Source organism: Vespa mandarinia, chromosome 1, assembly GCF_050613455.1.
Source record: "Vespa mandarinia isolate Hongniang chromosome 1, ASM5061345v1, whole genome shotgun sequence".
Taxonomy (NCBI): domain Eukaryota; kingdom Metazoa; phylum Arthropoda; class Insecta; order Hymenoptera; family Vespidae; genus Vespa; species Vespa mandarinia.
Genome location: NC_140810.1, coordinates 12885001 through 12903036, shown reverse-complemented (window position 1 = coordinate 12903036; position 18036 = coordinate 12885001). Strand labels below are relative to the sequence as shown.

At 32.5% G+C, this 18036-nt stretch overlaps 2 protein-coding genes across 6 annotated transcripts in view; both read right to left on the bottom strand.

Annotated features, from left to right (window-relative positions):
• Positions 1–779: 779 nt before the first annotated feature.
• LOC118447582 (uncharacterized) lies at positions 780–10593 on the bottom strand. 5 transcript variants are annotated; one of them, XM_085654994.1, is made up of 3 exons: positions 10429–10593; positions 8965–10104; positions 1436–2170 (listed from the first exon to the last, which is right to left on the bottom strand). In XM_085654994.1, the coding sequence occupies exons 2-3, from the start codon at positions 9100–9102 to the stop codon at positions 1556–1558; spliced, it is 753 nt and encodes a 250-aa protein (XP_085511120.1). In that variant the 5' UTR covers positions 9103–10104; positions 10429–10593; the 3' UTR covers positions 1436–1555. The 5 variants fall into 5 exon arrangements, with proteins under 5 accessions (XP_035735574.2, XP_035735575.2, XP_085511120.1 ...); XM_035879681.2 differs by lacking the exons at positions 8965–10104; positions 10429–10593 and adding an exon at positions 4091–4376 and having other exon boundaries at positions 780–2170; XM_035879682.2 differs by lacking the exons at positions 8965–10104; positions 10429–10593 and adding an exon at positions 2334–2616 and having other exon boundaries at positions 780–2170.
• A 286-nt stretch (positions 10594–10879) lies between these two features.
• The window catches only part of LOC118447762 (uncharacterized), a 13408-nt gene continuing 6251 nt past the window's right edge, over positions 10880–18036 (bottom strand). Inside the window, exons 2-3 of the mRNA XM_035880100.2 lie at positions 17205–17298; positions 10880–13390 (exon numbers count right to left, since the gene is read on the bottom strand). Coding sequence (XP_035735993.2) covers positions 12615–13390; positions 17205–17298 — 870 coding nt within the window. The 3' untranslated portion in view covers positions 10880–12614. The remainder of the gene's footprint in view (positions 13391–17204; positions 17299–18036) is intronic.

Sequence of the window (18036 nt, the reverse complement as noted above, 5' to 3'; positions counted from 1 at the left end):
TTTTCGTTCGAAAGTTCATGCCCAGTTGAGATTATATCTTGTGTGAGTTTCTTTTTTTGTCTCTTTTTTGTCTTTCTTTCTTGTTGTTTTTTTTTTCTAATTTTTTTTCACGAACGTCAAATAGATAAAATCTTTTGAATTTAATTTTTTCGATCTATGATTTTGTTAAAAAATAAAAGCTCATATACGATTTAATCGTTCATTCATCGTGACTAATAGGATTTATTATCTATACGGTTGAAAATGATTCTCTCGATGGCAAAAAGCCAACACACACACACATATATAATATACATACACAAGCGTGTACGTATATGAAAACTTTGTTTATACGTTATATTCACAGTATCACGTAAATATATACGTGCGTTATGTAAAAATGTTGTAAAATATATTTGAGTGACTTCACGTCACGAATTATAGAACGACGTTGAAGTCCGATAATATCGAATCGAGTTCATTTTGTATATAGCTTGTACATTTTTATTAAATATTAATATTTAACGTGATAAATATGTGAAACGCGCTTAATAAAAAGCGCGTTGGTGTTCATTCGATTACATCGTCAAGCGATAATGTGTTTTTGTAATATAATTGCGAATAAAATTTCTCTTATTTGGGACTTAACACGATTCTATTTTACACAAGAGTGAAAAAAATTGTCGATAAACGCGATAAGCTCCATTGCGTTTATTCGCGCTGTTTAGAAAGTAGAGCGATTCAAAATTATATATGTATAAAAAAGAAAAAAAAGAAGAAAAAAAAGAGAAAAAAATACATCTCCACACTCAATGTACGTCATCGTATTTTTTTTTCTTTTTTTTTTTTTTTATAGATCTATATTTGGTCCACGACTCCAAAATTAAATATAACATACATAAATACATGAATTAAATCGTACATGTAACGCGTTTCACATACATGTAAATCGTTTCACTTTTAAACGAATATCTTACAAATTATTTTGCACATTAAACTTAAAGAGAACACAATCATTTTGTTAAATTTAACTAAATGCCATCGTGACATTTCGTCGACATTTAATGTAATTCAACATATCTATTTCAGATCTACTCTATATCTTTTTACGAGTATTTCCCTCGAGATATTTATCGTTCAAGGTTAATCAAACATACATGGTCTTTTATATTATTTCGACCTAACGATATAAAGTAATTATCTAAATAATGTTTATCTTTATTCTAGGAAACACAATCTCATTACATGGATTACTGACTAGTATAGTTAAATTTGGTATAGATACATAGGGAAGTAAATGATGCATCAGACAAATAAATCAAATATTCGAAGAGACTATTAACTACTATTGTTCATTTGTCTGTTAATTGTAAATATTAGATAAACCTTTCGATTTCATAGGACGCATCAATCTATTTTCTTCTCCGATTTTACCCATTAATCACGAGTATTTTTTGTTAAAACCTTTACAGCTATTAATTAATATATTCTTTGGATTTCGTAATAGATGAACATAATACGGTCATGTTGCAGTATTTGTTTCGGTAATAGCTTACAAATATTAACAAAATTTTTGCTAGCCTTTTCTATTTTCTGTATCGTTCATATCGCTATAAGAATAATTGCATTCGTTTTTTTGATTTCGATTAAATATTGAAACTGATTGATTAGAAGAGGACGATGAAAGTGACGAGAATGACGGTAATGACGAAGATGATGATCGCGTGGAATGGAATGATTGCGAGGAAGATGCTGATTGGTAATAAGACGATGAACTATTCGATTTGGATAATCTCGATAATTTGGATGACTTAAACGACGAAGGGGATGAGAACGACGATAAGGAGGACATGGAAGAGGATACGGAGGATGACGTCGATGAGGGAAATCGGGAGTATCCTTGGGATCGAGTTTGACTTGTATAAAAAAGATCGTCACCGCGAAAAGTAGCTTCGAGAGCAGTTTGCATGTTGCACTTTTGCCCGTTGGCCTTGAACGCCGATAAGAGCCATTCCAATCTGCTCCAAGCTTTTATAGGAGATCGATCAATCTGATCCAATCTTTTGGGCAAGCTATAATCGATTGGGCCCGACGCCATTTCCATCGTTGTTGGTGTCGATGCAATCGTCGATGAAGGAGATATCGTCATTGGCGTGGGAATGTATTGAGCACCCTCGATTTCTGGTATCATCTATTAAATAACGAAATATCATTTAATAATTTATTTATCCATCAATTGTTTTAGATTTAATCAGGAGAATGAAAGGAATTGGAAGATTCAAAAATGATACAAAATTACATCATCCTGTTGAAATAGGATAACTGATGTTTGTAGGACGTTTCGTAGAACCAACCGTGTAATGCAAGCCTAAAACTCTCTCCTGGCCTGAAATCAATACTCGAAGAGCATTACACTGTTACTAAGGATTCTCAAACCCCCTCGAATTGCCAGATTCGCGTCACCCCCGTGCGAACGAATGAGAGAGACAGAGAGAGACAGAGAGAGAGAGAGAGAGAGAGAGAGAGAGAGAGAGAGAGAGAGAGAGAGAGAGAGAAAGAGAGAGAAAGGAGGAGAAACAGAGAGGAAGGGAGAAAACGAGCCAATGCGACTAAACGTATAACCAGAGTTCAACGATCAATGAGAGGGAGGGATTCGTTGGTAAAAACGATGCCTTAACTACAACATCCCGATCGAAAACCTCTTCCTGTTTCTGCAATGCTGATGGAAAGATGAAACAAGAGAGTGAAATAGGAAGAGAAAGAGAGAAAGAGAGAGAAAAGAAAGAGAAACAAAGAGAGAGTGTGAACTGAGAGAAAGAAAAGAAGAAAATGAAAGAGAGACAGAGAGGGGAGAGAGAAAGAGAGAGAACTTACCGGTTTCTTATCTTGGTACGGTGGGAACGACATTAAGCGGCCGAGTATAATTATTTCTGATCGAGTTACAATAATATTCTTCGAAGACAAACACTTTGCTTTCCTTTTTCTTTTTTCTTTTTTTTTTTTAGATTCTTTTAAACCTTCTCAACAAAACTTCTTTCTTCTCTCTAATTGAAACTTTTTTCTCCTCGTATATTTTTAAAAAAATTTCAAAATTAAATTGAATATATTGAAGAGATATCCATTATTAAAAGTAATTACTTTTATATGTACGTATATATGTAGGTAGGTATGTGTATGTGTATATATATATATATATATATATATGTATGTATATATGTATGTGTGTATGGATGTATATATGCATGTATGTATATATGTATATATGTTTATATGTATGTATGTATGTATGTACGTTAGATTACATAAATTCTTTTAATTTCAGAAAGACTTATGTAACAAGATCAATTTTTTTTGACGTGTGTTTAACTTTAACTTTCTACACGAATTTCTAAATGAACTTTAGTACGAGCAAAATGAAGCTCGACGGACAAATGAGGATCAGTGTAAAACGTAACGAAGGTTATAAGATCAATTCTAAATATCAAAGAGATCAGAATACTGTGCTTAATAATTAGCATAACGAGAAGTTCATTGGATCATTAACAAAAATTTAAAAAGATATCTTTATTAGAGGGGACAGGAAAAAACAAGAAAAAGAAAAAAATTGCGCAGATAAAAATTAAGACGAAAGGATGACAGGCAAATGTACTTACAATCATTAGACATATATTTTCTCTCTGAAATTGGACGAAGGAAGGATTAGATCAAATTTTCTTTCTTTTCAAAGATAACGAAAAGAAATTATCAGCAGTGATCCAGCGTCGACGAGAATGAAGATATAAATATATGTATGTAAGAATAAGAAAAAAAAAAACAAAGAGAGAGAGAGAGAGAAAGAACATTGAGAAAGTGTAGTCAATTGTTCATGTTGTTTCACCATAACGATTGATTATACGCATTCATTTTTTTTCTCATTTCAAAATAACGCTCTTGTTTACCGTTCAACAAGAAAAAAAAATGAAAAAAACAATTGATGATCGATCTCTAATCGATAAATCAAAAGGATAGAGAAAAAGAAAATAAATTGTCAAAACAAAGGTAACGTTTCCAAAATCGATTGTTACGATCAAAAGAAGAAATGGATCGATCCGAATAAAAAGATATGTCTTACCTTGATCGATCAGAGTTCTCTCTTCTTCTTCAATTGACCTTCTTTTAAAGGTCAAGGTCGTTAGGTCAATGTCCGGCGAACAAACTCGAGGAAACTCGAGGCCTAAGCTTTATCCCGGAGGCACGGTCCAAGAGTAACTGAAGAAGGGCAAAGCCGGCACAACATCAGCTGGCTCGGCAGCGCCCAACTCGAAGGGTGTTTTACTCTCTCTTTCCCTCTCTCTCTCTCTTTCTCTCTCCCTCTCTTTCTCTTTCTCTCTCTCTCTCTCTTCCCCATACCCTTCACGACACTCTACCTTCTCTTTTGAACTTTACTAACCGAGAAAGGAACCCACATATGTTGGTCACATGTAAGAGAAAGAGAAGGGAAAAACTTATCGAGAGACAACATACTATATTCTCGCACTCGGGGAGTCCTCAACCTCTTTCCTTTTCACCCTCGTCATCGGCACTATTTCCGGCTTCCGGTTTACTGCCACTCGTTTGCTGTCCGTTCGCGTGCCACTGATTTTTAATCCTATCTCCTTTAATGCTATCTTAAAAAAAAATAGAAAACAAAAAAAAAGCAAAAAAGAAAGAAAAAAAGGAAGAAACAAACTTTAAATATTACTTCTTGATATTAAATATTGAATACTGTAAATTATTTCCTTATTAAATGTCACAATTATAATTAAACAAACGTTATCAATGATTATTGTATACTAAGGATTACTATATTAATATATGACAAGATTTTGTCCAAATTAAGAACTCTAGACGAACGTAATATATCTTGTAATATCTTCATGGCAAATCAAAAACTCCTTGTACCCGCATTATGGTGTACTATTCATTTATAATTCTAATACAGGATGTCAGCCGTCCATAAATGTCCAAGTAAATTATCTTGCAATTGATTGACATTTAATACGAGAAATTTGTACGTCTCTGAGTAAGCTGCAAAGTGCATATAAATAATTCATCTTTTTCCTTTTTTTTTTTAAATTGTGATCTTTCCAAATCGTGATCATTTGTCAACATAGTTGACAATTTTTCTTGTTTAAATGAACATCCATAATTATGTTTGCATGTTTATATAATATATTAGCGATTATTTGCAATAAGAATTATATCTAGTTGAAAAAATTGTTAGTACACGTATTATTTATAAAAAAAAATTGACGTCGATAATTTATTACACATAAATTTGATTACATATAACAACTGCTATTATAAATATAGAAAAAAAAATTATAAATATTCATATAAAAAAAAAGATCTATATTGACTTACATAACTCTAAAAAAAAGAATGAGGAAAAAAATTTTTTACGAATACTGTAGCTGACTCAGAATGATGCAAATTTCTCTCAATTAAACTTTTTTGTAACTTCAACTAATCGCGAGATATTCTCTCGGACATACTATGTATATAAATATAATTTTATTATGTGTATGTATATATATACATATATACATAAATATATATAAATACATATATATATAAATACATATATATATAAATACATATATATATAAATACATATATATATATACATATATACATACATATATATAAATACATATATATATATATAAATACATATATATATATATATATATATATATATACATGTATTTCTTTTTTATTACATTTTATATTATATGATATTATATTTTGTTAAATTTTGTTCTATTATGTCTATGTATTGTATATCATGTAGGGATTTTATTGGATATTATTTAGAGATGTTATGATACTACGAAGAGGTGTTACGTCAAAGAAGAATAATTGTCGATGATATAGGGGCTGCTGATGGTCCATTGTACGTGGACGTTGAGGGAACCGAGTAAATTGACTAAATTGCCACGTCCCGAGGAATCGTGACCCATGGAACATGCTTGTAGACCACGTAGATGCAGATGTGAGATAACCGTAGTCTTGGATTCGATTAACTAAAGTTGAACTAGGACCGGTTGTAAATTTTAAGTTAATTTTGAAAGGAAGTTAGGCTATATCAAAACTCATTAGTGATTCCAGTATAACATAAATATTTTCCATTGTATTATCCAAAGATTAGGTAAACTTGTTGATTAAAGAATGTTGCCTAACATAAAATACAAACTTTGCTAACTTTATGTCGATCTATCAAAATATTCCCTAAAAAAGTTTTATCGCGAATTTGTTATGATTTTAAATGTTTATTTAGAGTGACCATAGTGCTGCATATAAAGTGGTGTTTATAGAATAGATGCTTATTATTGTTAGGCGTAATGACTTTAGAAATTATGTACATATATTAATAACTCATAGTTTCTTTTGAGAGACAAAATTTAATAACTTATGGAGTTTCTCTTAAGAAACGAAATTTAAATTTAATATCTCTAAAATTGTTTCATTTGATCAAATGATCCGATTTTTTTATTATTCTTCTATTATTGACAATAAATATTATCTCTCAAAAATCATTTTTTATTCCAATAAAATTCATTCAATAAAAAATGATGTCATTTTCAGATTGAATTTTTTATGACATTTAAGATTACGTATACAAAGTTCAATTTCTTGAATGGTATTCAAATAACCCATCACTTGAACTGAGGCTCTATTCATAAAATAATTACATATATGTAGATGATAAGTTGCTAATCATTGCAATGTAAAATTCTTAGAACAGTATTCTTGACAGTGGTAAGTGCGACTTATAGACTATTTTTAATGTACGATGTAACGAATGATATGTATTATACATTTTAAAAGAAACGTTTTAGTAATGTTAATAGAAAAGAGGTAGTGAAGAGCAGAAATAAACGTATACATATACAATATCGTAACACTACCACTGTGAAAAAACATACAATTTTTTAAAAAACAGATTTAAGTATAATAAATTTTACACAAAAGTAATTATTCTTAATAATTTTTTAATTAATTAATCTTAATATATAATATTAATTTATATATATATATATATATATATATATATATATATGTATATATATATATGATTAAATGTAAATTTTAATGTAAATTATTATAAAATAAATTTTATATATATATATATATTTATATTATACATATTATATTATACATATTATATTATAATAATTTTATTATATAGTTATATATATTATATTACATATATATAATCTTATGCATGCACTACAATAAATAATAAATGAGAATACTATATAGGTTATAATAGTATTATGTTTTTTCACAAGAAGATCATATCAATTGAGAATTGGCAAAGATATTTACATGTATCTATAATCTGCTAAATTATTCATATAGAGAAGAAATCCAGTGGATCAAATTTCTTAGTCAATTAGCATATTTGAACGAACTAGCAGAGTAGAAATTTAAACTTATTAAAAAATTCAGCATATAAAAATAAATATAAAATATCTCATTATGAAGTAAAATAATATTTTATAAATTATAAACACAGATATATTACACTATTAATATTATATTACTATATTTCGCTATTTCATTTTTTATGAATATTTTGAATTCTGAAAATTTGACTTTCCAATTATAATAGGATAGTACCCACACCCTTATTTTCATGATGACATATCTTTTATTGAAAAAAAAAAAAAAAAAAGAAAAATTTGTGTGTGTTTATGAGCGTGTATTAATAAGAAAATTTATAATAAAAGTAATATATTCTTCTCCTTCAATTTTATTAATGCTGTCAATTAATATAAAATTTTAATTAAACATCATCAATATGTTAATTCCTTTTTTTTTATTGATATTTGTAGGAAGTACGTATATTTTCCAGCATTACCAAACTTAAATCGGTACAACGGAAATCATATACGTTCCCAATTGCTATTAATATACACATTTATGTTCAGAAATATCGCATTAGAAACGTTCATTCGAATCATATGTAAAAATAGGATAATATGTCAAACAAGTTATAAAATAGAATCCCTGAAGTTTAACTGATAATTAATTAATCACTGACCAACATTGGTGCAACTGAATTTAATCCTTTAATCAGAGATCACTGATATATTGTCGTTAAACATAGCCGGTATAACCGGATCCTTCTGGACGTGTGCTGTTTCTTATCTTTTTTCCTTAAAAAGAAGAAAAAAATAAAAGAAAAAGGAAAAGAAAAAAAAAGACTTTACGAGACTGGGCACTTTGAAATAGTAGACTCTATCGATCCTACACGTGATAATGAGTTTGTTAATAAAAACAAGATAAGAGATATGCCCTATACCTGATCGAGATCCAAATAGGATTACTAAGATGTTAAACGCAAAAAGGATAACTTTATCGCTATAATCCGTCTGTAACATCGTCATTTAAATACAAAAAGAAGAACAAAGAAAAGATAAAAAAGGACAAGTTAATAAATTATACGTTTCTACGTAAGTACAGTGTTTTTAGAGAAAAAGAGAGAGAGAGAGAAAGAGATCGTTATAACGTTGTAAGAAAAGAAGCACAAGCTGCAAGTAGTCGAGCAAGAAGCGTTGCGTATCCGACAGCTGGCTACAGCATGTCGTGTAACGAAGAGATGCAAGATATTAACAAAAAGATTAAAAACAAAAGAAAAGAAAAGAAAAGAGCTAAAGAAGATTGTACAGTTTTTTTTCCTTTCTTTTTCTTTTCTGTAAAAAAAAAAAAAAAAAGAAAAGAAAAACAATATAGCCATGTCTCTCGTTTCATCTATAAAAAAAAAAAAAAGACGATGATTATAATATTCGTTAAAACAATCAATTTTTCATTTTATCAAGAAATTAATCAAATGCGATGATATCACATTTATAATTCTAAATGATTGCTCGTTTATGTATATAATAATTAAGAAATGACAAGTTAAGAATAAACAAAAGGAAGAAGAGGATTAAAATGAATAAGTTAATTTTCTTCTACCTTAGAGAATTCGTCAGCTGTGCCCATTTTTAATGTCCGATCGCGGTGTGCCGTCTCGTTATATGGTAGATGGTCGAGGGCGCGTGCACCATAAAGGCACACGACAACGTGGCTCTTACAGCTGCCGGAAGTATACATCTGCCAGGATTCTACTAACCGTACGGTGGAGATCGGCACACCTTTCGTTCTTTTGCTAAAAATCTACGAAAATGGATAAAAGTAGACGAGAGAGAGAGAGAGATAGAGATAGAGATAGAGAGAGAGAGAGAGAGAGAGAGAGAGAGAGAGAGAGGGAGAGAGAGAGAGAAGTAGATGAAAAAAGTATAGTATATTGTAAGGAATAATCAAAAAGAAAAACAAATGTTTAAGTACCAAAAATAATAATACATTTAGAATGAATAATGATCAATGAAGAAAAACAAAGTAAAGAAAATGATCAAAGGCTGTTTAGAGTTTTGAAAGGCTAAAAGGTGGTAGACCCTTGAAACTGATGAAAGAAGAAGAATGGAAAAGGTCCTTTTATTTTTGAAAAACATCAACAGCTGCCCGGAAGAAAGGAACAAATCGTAGATTAGAAAAGCGCTCGTGCCGTACACCTTTTCTCTCTTGCTTCTAAAATCGTGTCTATATTAATGATTTTATACAATCAATTTTACTATTTTCATATAACTAAAAGTTAAATAACTCAAGGAATGTTATGTTCGTATCTCTTTACTGCAAGTTTTGATTCGGAATAGAAAAAAAAAAAGAATAACTAGAATTCTCAAAGGGAAGAATCTTTAGCAAGAACGTTGATTTTCCGATCGGCCTAACGGCAGGTATTCGATATCGAGTAATACTCAGATTCTGACCAACTACTCTCAACCCTTTTTTCGTATTCTCACCCCCGCAGCTGACGACGCGTCGGCGGTATACCACCTGACGATTCGACTAAGACAGCTGTTCGCTCCCCTCTGTGTCGGTCAACCACCCGTCCACTCCCCCTGGTCCTTCTTATTCTCTTGGAACTTCGTTGAAGAGCTCCAGTGCAATAAAAAAAGGAGACCTTCGAGAACGTTGCTAGTCAAAAGAACGTTCTCGTTGATCGACCAACAGACAGGATTATGTCCCACGACCTGCCTCTTCGAAGACTCTTTGAAGCTGCAATTTAATGATTGAATCTTTATATAGGTATTGTTCTTTTTTTTTTTCTTTTTTTTCTAGGAACTAACGAACCTAAATGTATTAAAAAATGTTATTAATGTAATCATGAACAGAAATCAAACGAAGGATTTTAAACGAACGAATCTTTTAAGAGAAGGGAAGAGGGAGCCGCGGTGGGATAAGGGATGGGAGTCAGGGGGGGGAGAGTACAGGAGGGTACGTTAGGGATTTAACAAACATCACATAGATTCACTTGGTAACGGTGGCCACGTTGCCTTCGGCTTATTTTCGCCGTACGAACGTCGAAGACAACAAAAGTACCTTGATGGAGCAGATGCATGGCATGTGCTACGAGGCAACACCAGATGCCCCATTGGCGTAGAGATCCCTCCGGCGTTCTTGCCGATAGAGGTTGCTAGGGGGATCCTTTTCGAGTCGTTCGCGTGCCGGATTCAACCTCTTTACTCTCCTCATTTTCCTCCCCCTTCTCCGTCCTCTCCTCTTTCTCTTTTACGATTATCTACGCCATATCGATGCACTTTTAAAACCTTGGGATATTTCGTTAATCGATAAAGTTCCTTATAAAATGTAATATTACACAAACAATTTTGTAATAATCTCTTTTTATTAATTTTTAAATAGAAAAAGAAGAAAGAAGAGAACAGAAAGAAAGAACAAAAAAAGAAAACGAGAAAAAGAAGAAAAAAAGAAAAAAAAAAGAAAGAAGAAACGATAACAATAGGAAGTAAATGAAATGACGAATACCTTAGAATTAACTTAGCTCTCGTTTATTTTTAGTGGTCAATGTTATCTACAATGATTTATTGTAAAAGTAACAATAGTCGTGTGTATAAGTTAAAACGATATATATCATACATATGTACAGATATGCCGATTTCACGATCATCTTCTACGATCCATCTCGTAAAAGCTTAAATCATCGTGAAACAATTTATTCGGCTTTGCGCGATGGATCGTAGTCATAGGGGAAAAAATTCGATTTTCCGGAGCGAATGGTAAACGATCGAGATATTTCAGGCATCGATCCAAAACCATTCGCGAGGATATTTCTATTCTTTCCATTGATTTCGTTTCATCGAATCGATCCAATCGTTGATACTGAATTCGATTCGTCGTATACGAAGAAAGATGTTCTCATTGTATGTATATTATTGTTTCTAATCAATAATTTATTGATCTATCGTTAATAGAAATAATTCCTCTATCTATAATCTCCGATTTGTGGCTACTAAAATTCTTGTGATTACGAAGATAATCGGTGACAACAAATTCCGATCGACATGTATTACATAGATCGTTCTACGATAACAAACTAGACTCGATTATCGAGCCGATCTTTCGTGGAATAAATTAATTAAGAAAATAAGAAAGAAAATATCTAAACGAAAATAATATATATATATATATATATATATATATATATATATATATACTCTAATTGTACGGGTACCGATTAATGTTCATCGTTCTTTTTCATTTTTTGATTCGATTAAACTAATCTAGCATCAGTTTATAAGTATGTGTTAGCGTGTATGTCTTTGTCTATGGTCTTTGTAAAAGTTTTCATTTTACTATAGGTGATCCTAGAAATTTGTTCTATGTTTAATTAATTTCAATCTAGCGGACGTTTATCTACGATTCATCACGACTAATGTCACCTCTTTGATTCGCCTAGTTCACAGAGTACGAAAGTTTTCTCATCGATAAACGAATGAACGAACGAACGAACGAACGAACTTCGATGAGTTCACTTGTATCCCATCAGATACAAGCATTCTAACTTTTTCAACTATAAAATCTTTAAACTCCCGGATCGATTATATTGACATTCGTATTGACGTTCGTTAAGAAGTTAAACCGATATAACGTCCAAATTAAAATATAAGAGAGAACGATGAGAAGATATATAAAATATAAAAAATCACCGATTAAGAATCACGTAGCTACCGAAAGAAATTCAATCCATGATTATCCATATTATATTATTCTTCGATTGTCCACTCGCAAAGTAAACACAATTATCAATTACAATATTATTAAAAAGAGAAGAAAGAAACGGAAAAAAAGAAAAAAAAAAGAAAAATAAACAGAAAAGATAGAACGAGAGATAGATAGATAAAACAAGTCCATACGTAACGAAACGATTTATCAAAGAAGTAACAAATTATTTTCTTAATAATTAAATACGCCAAACGATTAAACTCTTCTTCTAACCTTCGTTTTATCAAAAGCGTATTTGTAGCTCCTGTCCGCTTTGATCCATCCGACAGGGCCGATATAAGCGTATTCCATTTTGAGTTTACGATGAAAACTGCATTTCTGCAAAATGCGAACGACTGAGGCGAACGAGACAACATTATACGAGAGACAGAGACGCTCGCGTCTTATCGTCGTATCGATCACGGATCCACGCACGATTATCACAATATATATGGGTGCCTTGACGAATGTGTACCGAGACAACTCTCGCAACTCGTTAAACTCGTTTATGCTGTGTACTGAGCGAATACCCGTCCTCTTTGCAGCTCAAGATGATTTTTCATCGCTAGGACGGTTGGATGATGAGCCGGCAGTCCTTCGTCTTCCACGAGATATCTCAGAGCTTCCATGGCACAGGCATCCCAGCCAGAACCCCAAGATTCAGAAACGTGATCCCGATGAAGGATCGATCTTTCCTCTTGTTCGTCGTTCATCTTTGAACGATGATGATGATGATGATGATGATGATGATGATGATGATGATGATGACGCCGACGACGATGATGATGATTATGATGATGACGATAATGATGACGATTTGACGTCTTTAAACTCTCCTTCGTTTCGAAAACTTCGAGATCTTTTGAATGCCCTTGAAAAGAATATCCAAGGGAGTATCTCCTTGTGGGAGCGAATTGATCTTGAACAAAGGGATTACCATGGAACTGATTGTCCGATGTTTTTAGATCAATTTGATTTCGAAAAAGACTTTGACCGAGGAAACTATCATCCTGGACCATTTCAACGTTTTGATCTCTCTCCTCGAAGGTTCCCCGTCCTTGCGCGATTATTCTCGTAGGTCCTGGGTCATGCTTTTGCTGTGAATATTTCAATTCTTGTGCCAACGATGCAGCTAATTGATGAAGTAACCTTGTATTTTCAGGTCGATCCTCGTCCTCTTCGTCTTCTACGTCTACCTCGACACCCTCGTCTTCGGAGGAGGATAGAAAATCATCATTCTCATCTTCTACGCCCAATAACGTCAGCAACCTTTCAGCGGCATCTGCGTTATAAGAAATTACGACAAGTTAATTAAATGAAACAATTTGAAATATTACTATGATTCCGTTATATTCTCTTAAATTTCTTTGATAAATATTATATCTCATTCGGTTTATTAGATTTACGACATTCGAAGAAGTAAAGCGAATGAATCGTTTGAATGAACGATGACGAAATTTAGGACAAGACGACCCGGTTTCAATATCCTGTGGGAATTCTTCTCCACAAACGTTCCATGGGAACTACCTGTCGCGATCCACCCCGCCGTTCGTCCTGCGAATCCATCGGATTTCGCACGAGTCTCCCTCTCACTCTCTCTTTCTCTCTTTTTCCATCTTCTTTTCTCCCTCCCTACCTCCCCCCTCCCCCCCCTCTCTCTCTTTCTCCTTTCGTCGTTACGATGTATTAGAACGTTTGTGTGCTGTAGATGAAAGTCGTGTACGTACATGAGGCACTTTGTTCGCACACCATCGTGAGAGTGTAAAGGGTCGACAAGCGAGGGTAAAGTTCGGAGGTTGGGCTGTTCCTGGGAACAGAAAAGGGGGGTTTTGATCGTCTATGGGGGGTGGAAGTCGATCAAGTTATTTGGATCTGACTCTCAGACATAAGACGAATCTTACGAAGTCATTTACTCCTTTGAAAGGACCTTGGGAACGAGAACTTGCGATCTTTTAAAAATACTACTAGCCGTATTAAACTAAAATATTAAAAGAAAAAAAAAAAGAAGAAGAAGAAAAAGAAAAAAGGCAAAAATGGGGTTCTTTAAACGTAGCAGGTACTTCGAACCAATTTCGTTTCTATCCATATTAAAGAATACCCATTTTAGATTTGCATGCTTTTTTATCTTTTTTCCTTTTCTTTTTCTTTCTCCTTCTTTTTTTCTTTTATCTTTCCTTTCTTTTTTTTTTTTTTGATCGAACTTGAATACTTCTCTTTTTCTTAAGAAGTACGTTACGATCAGATCCGTCTCCATCCCTTTTTCTTTCTTTTTCTTTCTTTTTCTCTCTTTCTTCTCTATCAGGACTGTGTCCGGACCAGCCAGAAACGAGTTCATTGTTTTTTTTTCCCTCCCTATCTTTTTTTCCCCTCAACGAAACCTTCAAAAGGCGCCAATTCGACTCGTCCTGCCGGACGTTCCCACAGGGATATCGAGATTTAAATGTCTCCTCTCTTATACCATTCGTAAAGAAACGAGACTGGATTGCATTAAGTTAAGTAAATTAGATTTAAAAGGACCAAAAAAGGAATTTATAGACATATTATTTTTTTTATTTATGTATTATACGTTTCTTTTCCTTTTCTTTTTCCTTTTTTCTGTTTTTATCTTTTTTTTTCTTTTTTTTCAACGTACAACAAAAATACGAGAAGTAAAAGATAAAAGAAATGAAATGAAATTTTAAAAAGTGATGTAAAATCAAGGTTAACCATTTTACTCGATCGGAATCGATACGAGCGTCATTCGAAAATTGCAAATCAGGCGAGTAAAGATATATCGAACGAACGCGGAATTCGTTTTTCCGGATGAATAATGGAACAGAACATGAATAAAGCAGGAGATGCGTCGAATAAATGCAGAAATCGGTCTGAAAGTTGATTCGATATCGTCAACGAACGTGAAAGATCTGGGATCTGGGAGGTGGAAGTTGGAAAAGAAACTTTGCGATTTGTGTTCACGGAACACACAAACAAGTTTATTCGATGCAATAACTATCAAGCGGTTTCCTGGCTACCGTATAAAGCAACAGTAAGAGAGAGAGAGAGAGAGAGAGAGAGAGAGAGAGAGAGAGAGAGAGAGAGAGAGAGAGAGAAAGAGAGAAAGAGAGAGAGAGAGAGAGAGAAAGAGAGGGAGAGAGGGAGAGAGAAAGAGAGAGATAGAGAGAGAGAGAGAGAGAGAGAAAGAGAGGGAGAGAGAAAGAGAGAGATAGAGAGAGAGAGAGAGAGAGAGAGAGAGACACGAGTAAAACCGCCTTCGGCATTGGCTTCAGCAATAACTTTGGCTGCCATTAGCATACAAAGTTAATATTTCAGAAAGAGGTTGGCTTATTTGAAGGAAACTCTCCGGTTTCTAACCCACCATCGTTCATTTCTATCGTCGTCAACGAAAATTCATTTTCTATGTTACGTAAATGCATGCCAACTCTACCTGTTTTATGATTAATCCTTTCGAGAAATATTTTTTTTTTTTAAACGAAGCTCTGAACGCGTCTAATCATCGTCTATCATGCATAAAAACTCGTAAAGTACAAGAAATTTTATTGAGTCGCTTGTGTTGTTGGTTGTTCATATAATTGGATTGTAAGCAATTTAAATTAATGTAATCTTGGCTTTTCTAGTTTTATTTATCCTTGAAGCGTTTAGTAGCTACGTTGTATTTGCTCGTAAAACGGTGTTACTATACTTGTCATAAAGTTGTAATTTATTCAATCGAGTCGCACGATCTCCATGTAAATATATATGAGATTAGAAAATAAAGGACAAGAAAGAAAAATTAGAGAGAAAAAAAGAGAGAGAGAGAGAAAGAGAGAGTAAGAAAGCTTACAATTTTCTATCCAAGTAAGGAAATAAACTGATCTTTTACGATTATTCCACTGTATAATCTAATTGAGTAGTTTTGAATAATCAATTCCCATTTCTACTATATCCTACAGAAGCGATATGAGTTCTGATATGATTATGAATTCCCATAAAAATATACTTACTTCACTCTCGTCGTCTATATCAACGATAATGGACTAACGATGGTCACGAACAACTAAATTTTATGTAATATTGTGAGAAAACTCGTTCCTACATTGATCCTATCTCGTTCGCGAGAATAAATTTTTTTGTTAATCTTTTTTTATTCACATAAATTGAAAGTAACCGTAGGTAACAGTGAAAATTACTGGTATTAAAAAGAAGTCAATCGAATAATTATCGGAGATGAAAGTTTGCTTTAATAAACAGTTCGAGTAAATGGAAAATTTTGTTTGAGGAATGATAAAATTCATCATCTCTCGAATTTTCGACGCCTCGAGTAGCGATCGCGTGATCAAAATTTATCGTCTCGTGTACGTAAGTAGAAAGGAAAAATACGAGTGCCGCGAAAAGACAGAGAAAGAAAGAAAAGAGTATAATTACGTGATGATTACAGACGAAAGTAAGTTCGGGTTGTTCGGACAAAGCGTACAAACTGGGTCGCTGAACGAAAACGGATCGATCTCTCTAATAAACGAACGATCAAGAGGAGTAACTTTGTGATAAAGAGCAACGATCGCTCAAGGGGAAAAAAAAAATAATCGTGATGATCTCGATTGCTCCTTTCTGATTTCGATGGACCTATTTGTCAGTACTATATTTGCTCGTAATTTTTGAGAAACTTTCGACATATTTAAAAAAAAAAAAAGAAACGCTTTTTCGGACGAAAAAATCGATGATAATTAATCTTCGAAAATTAAAAAATATATTTCAAACTTTGTTGAGATTTAATTGAAAGGTTTACACGACTATAAAGTGAGCATTAAACTCGTCAATTAAATAGATAAGATCAGCTGAGATCTATAAATGAAGAAAAAAAAAGAAGAAAAAAAAGAAGAAAAAAAAGAAGACAAAAAATCTATAATTTACCTTGTAAATAAGTCGACTGGTTGTAAATATTGATCGGTTATACGATAGAAATGAAAAGAAAAACAAATTGTAGGTGTTATCCTTATGTAAGATCAAGATAATCTCTGTTATAATAAAATAATAAACTCGCTCGCAACAATCTTGTTAATTATTCTTTATTTTTCTAAGGAAAAGGAGAATTATTGAAAGATTTTATTATATATTGTTACCTCTTATGGTTCGCGAGGAATCAGCAATGTCAGTCGCCAATTCGACGAAATCTTCCAAAGCTCCACCATGTCCACTGCAATCCATCATGGTGTCCTGAAAAAGAAGAAAAAAAAAAGGCGAAAAACCATAAAACAGTAGAATCCTTTATGAGACAAATCTTTCATATAAGCAATACCAATAAGTATAAATTAACTATTAATTTTTTGGAACAATCTCGCGTAACAAGAAATTTCTAGAAAACTCCTTAAAAAAAAAAATAAAAATAAAAAAATAATAAAAAAAAGAGAAAAAAGGTAAAAAAAAAAAAAGAAAAGGAAAAGAAAGATGGTACATCTTTTTCACAACTGATTTCGTTACCATAAACTTTCCTAAAAGTTTATGACAGAAACTCATCAATCATGATCCTTCGTAAATTTTGAAAATTTATTACCAAGAGAGTAGAAAGCTTTGAATTTTTCGTGAACATTCAAGTTCAAAAGGTATACCCAGTGACCCACTCATAGATGACAATAAACGTGGGAAACCAAAGACGCTTCGTCGAGAAAATTGAAAGATAAAACTTGTATTATATTGTACAGTAAGTTCAACCGTGGTTTTCCGTGTCTTCCTAAGAAAAGAAGAAGGTAAGAAAAATATGACTTTTATGACGTAAATCTTGTTCGAGCTACCTTTTACCGACTTTTTCACTTTTCCCTTCGATTTTTCTCGATATTCGTACATTATTAGTTTGAAAATTTAAAATATGACGATACAATATCTTTAATGTCCTTTTTTTTTAAATTACTAAAAATGTGTTTTTGTCAACTAACAAATATCGTAATGTACTAATCT

Excerpts from the sequence above, each read along its gene's own strand:
- LOC118447582 (XM_085654994.1), bottom strand. The coding sequence starts at position 9,102 with ATGTATACTTCCGGCAGCTGTAAGAGCCACGTTGTCGTGTGCCTTTAT. Across the intron at positions 2,171-8,964 it reads CAGCTGACGAATTCTCTAAG|ATGATACCAGAAATCGAGGG; the intron begins GTAGAAGAAAAT and ends GTTATTTAATAG.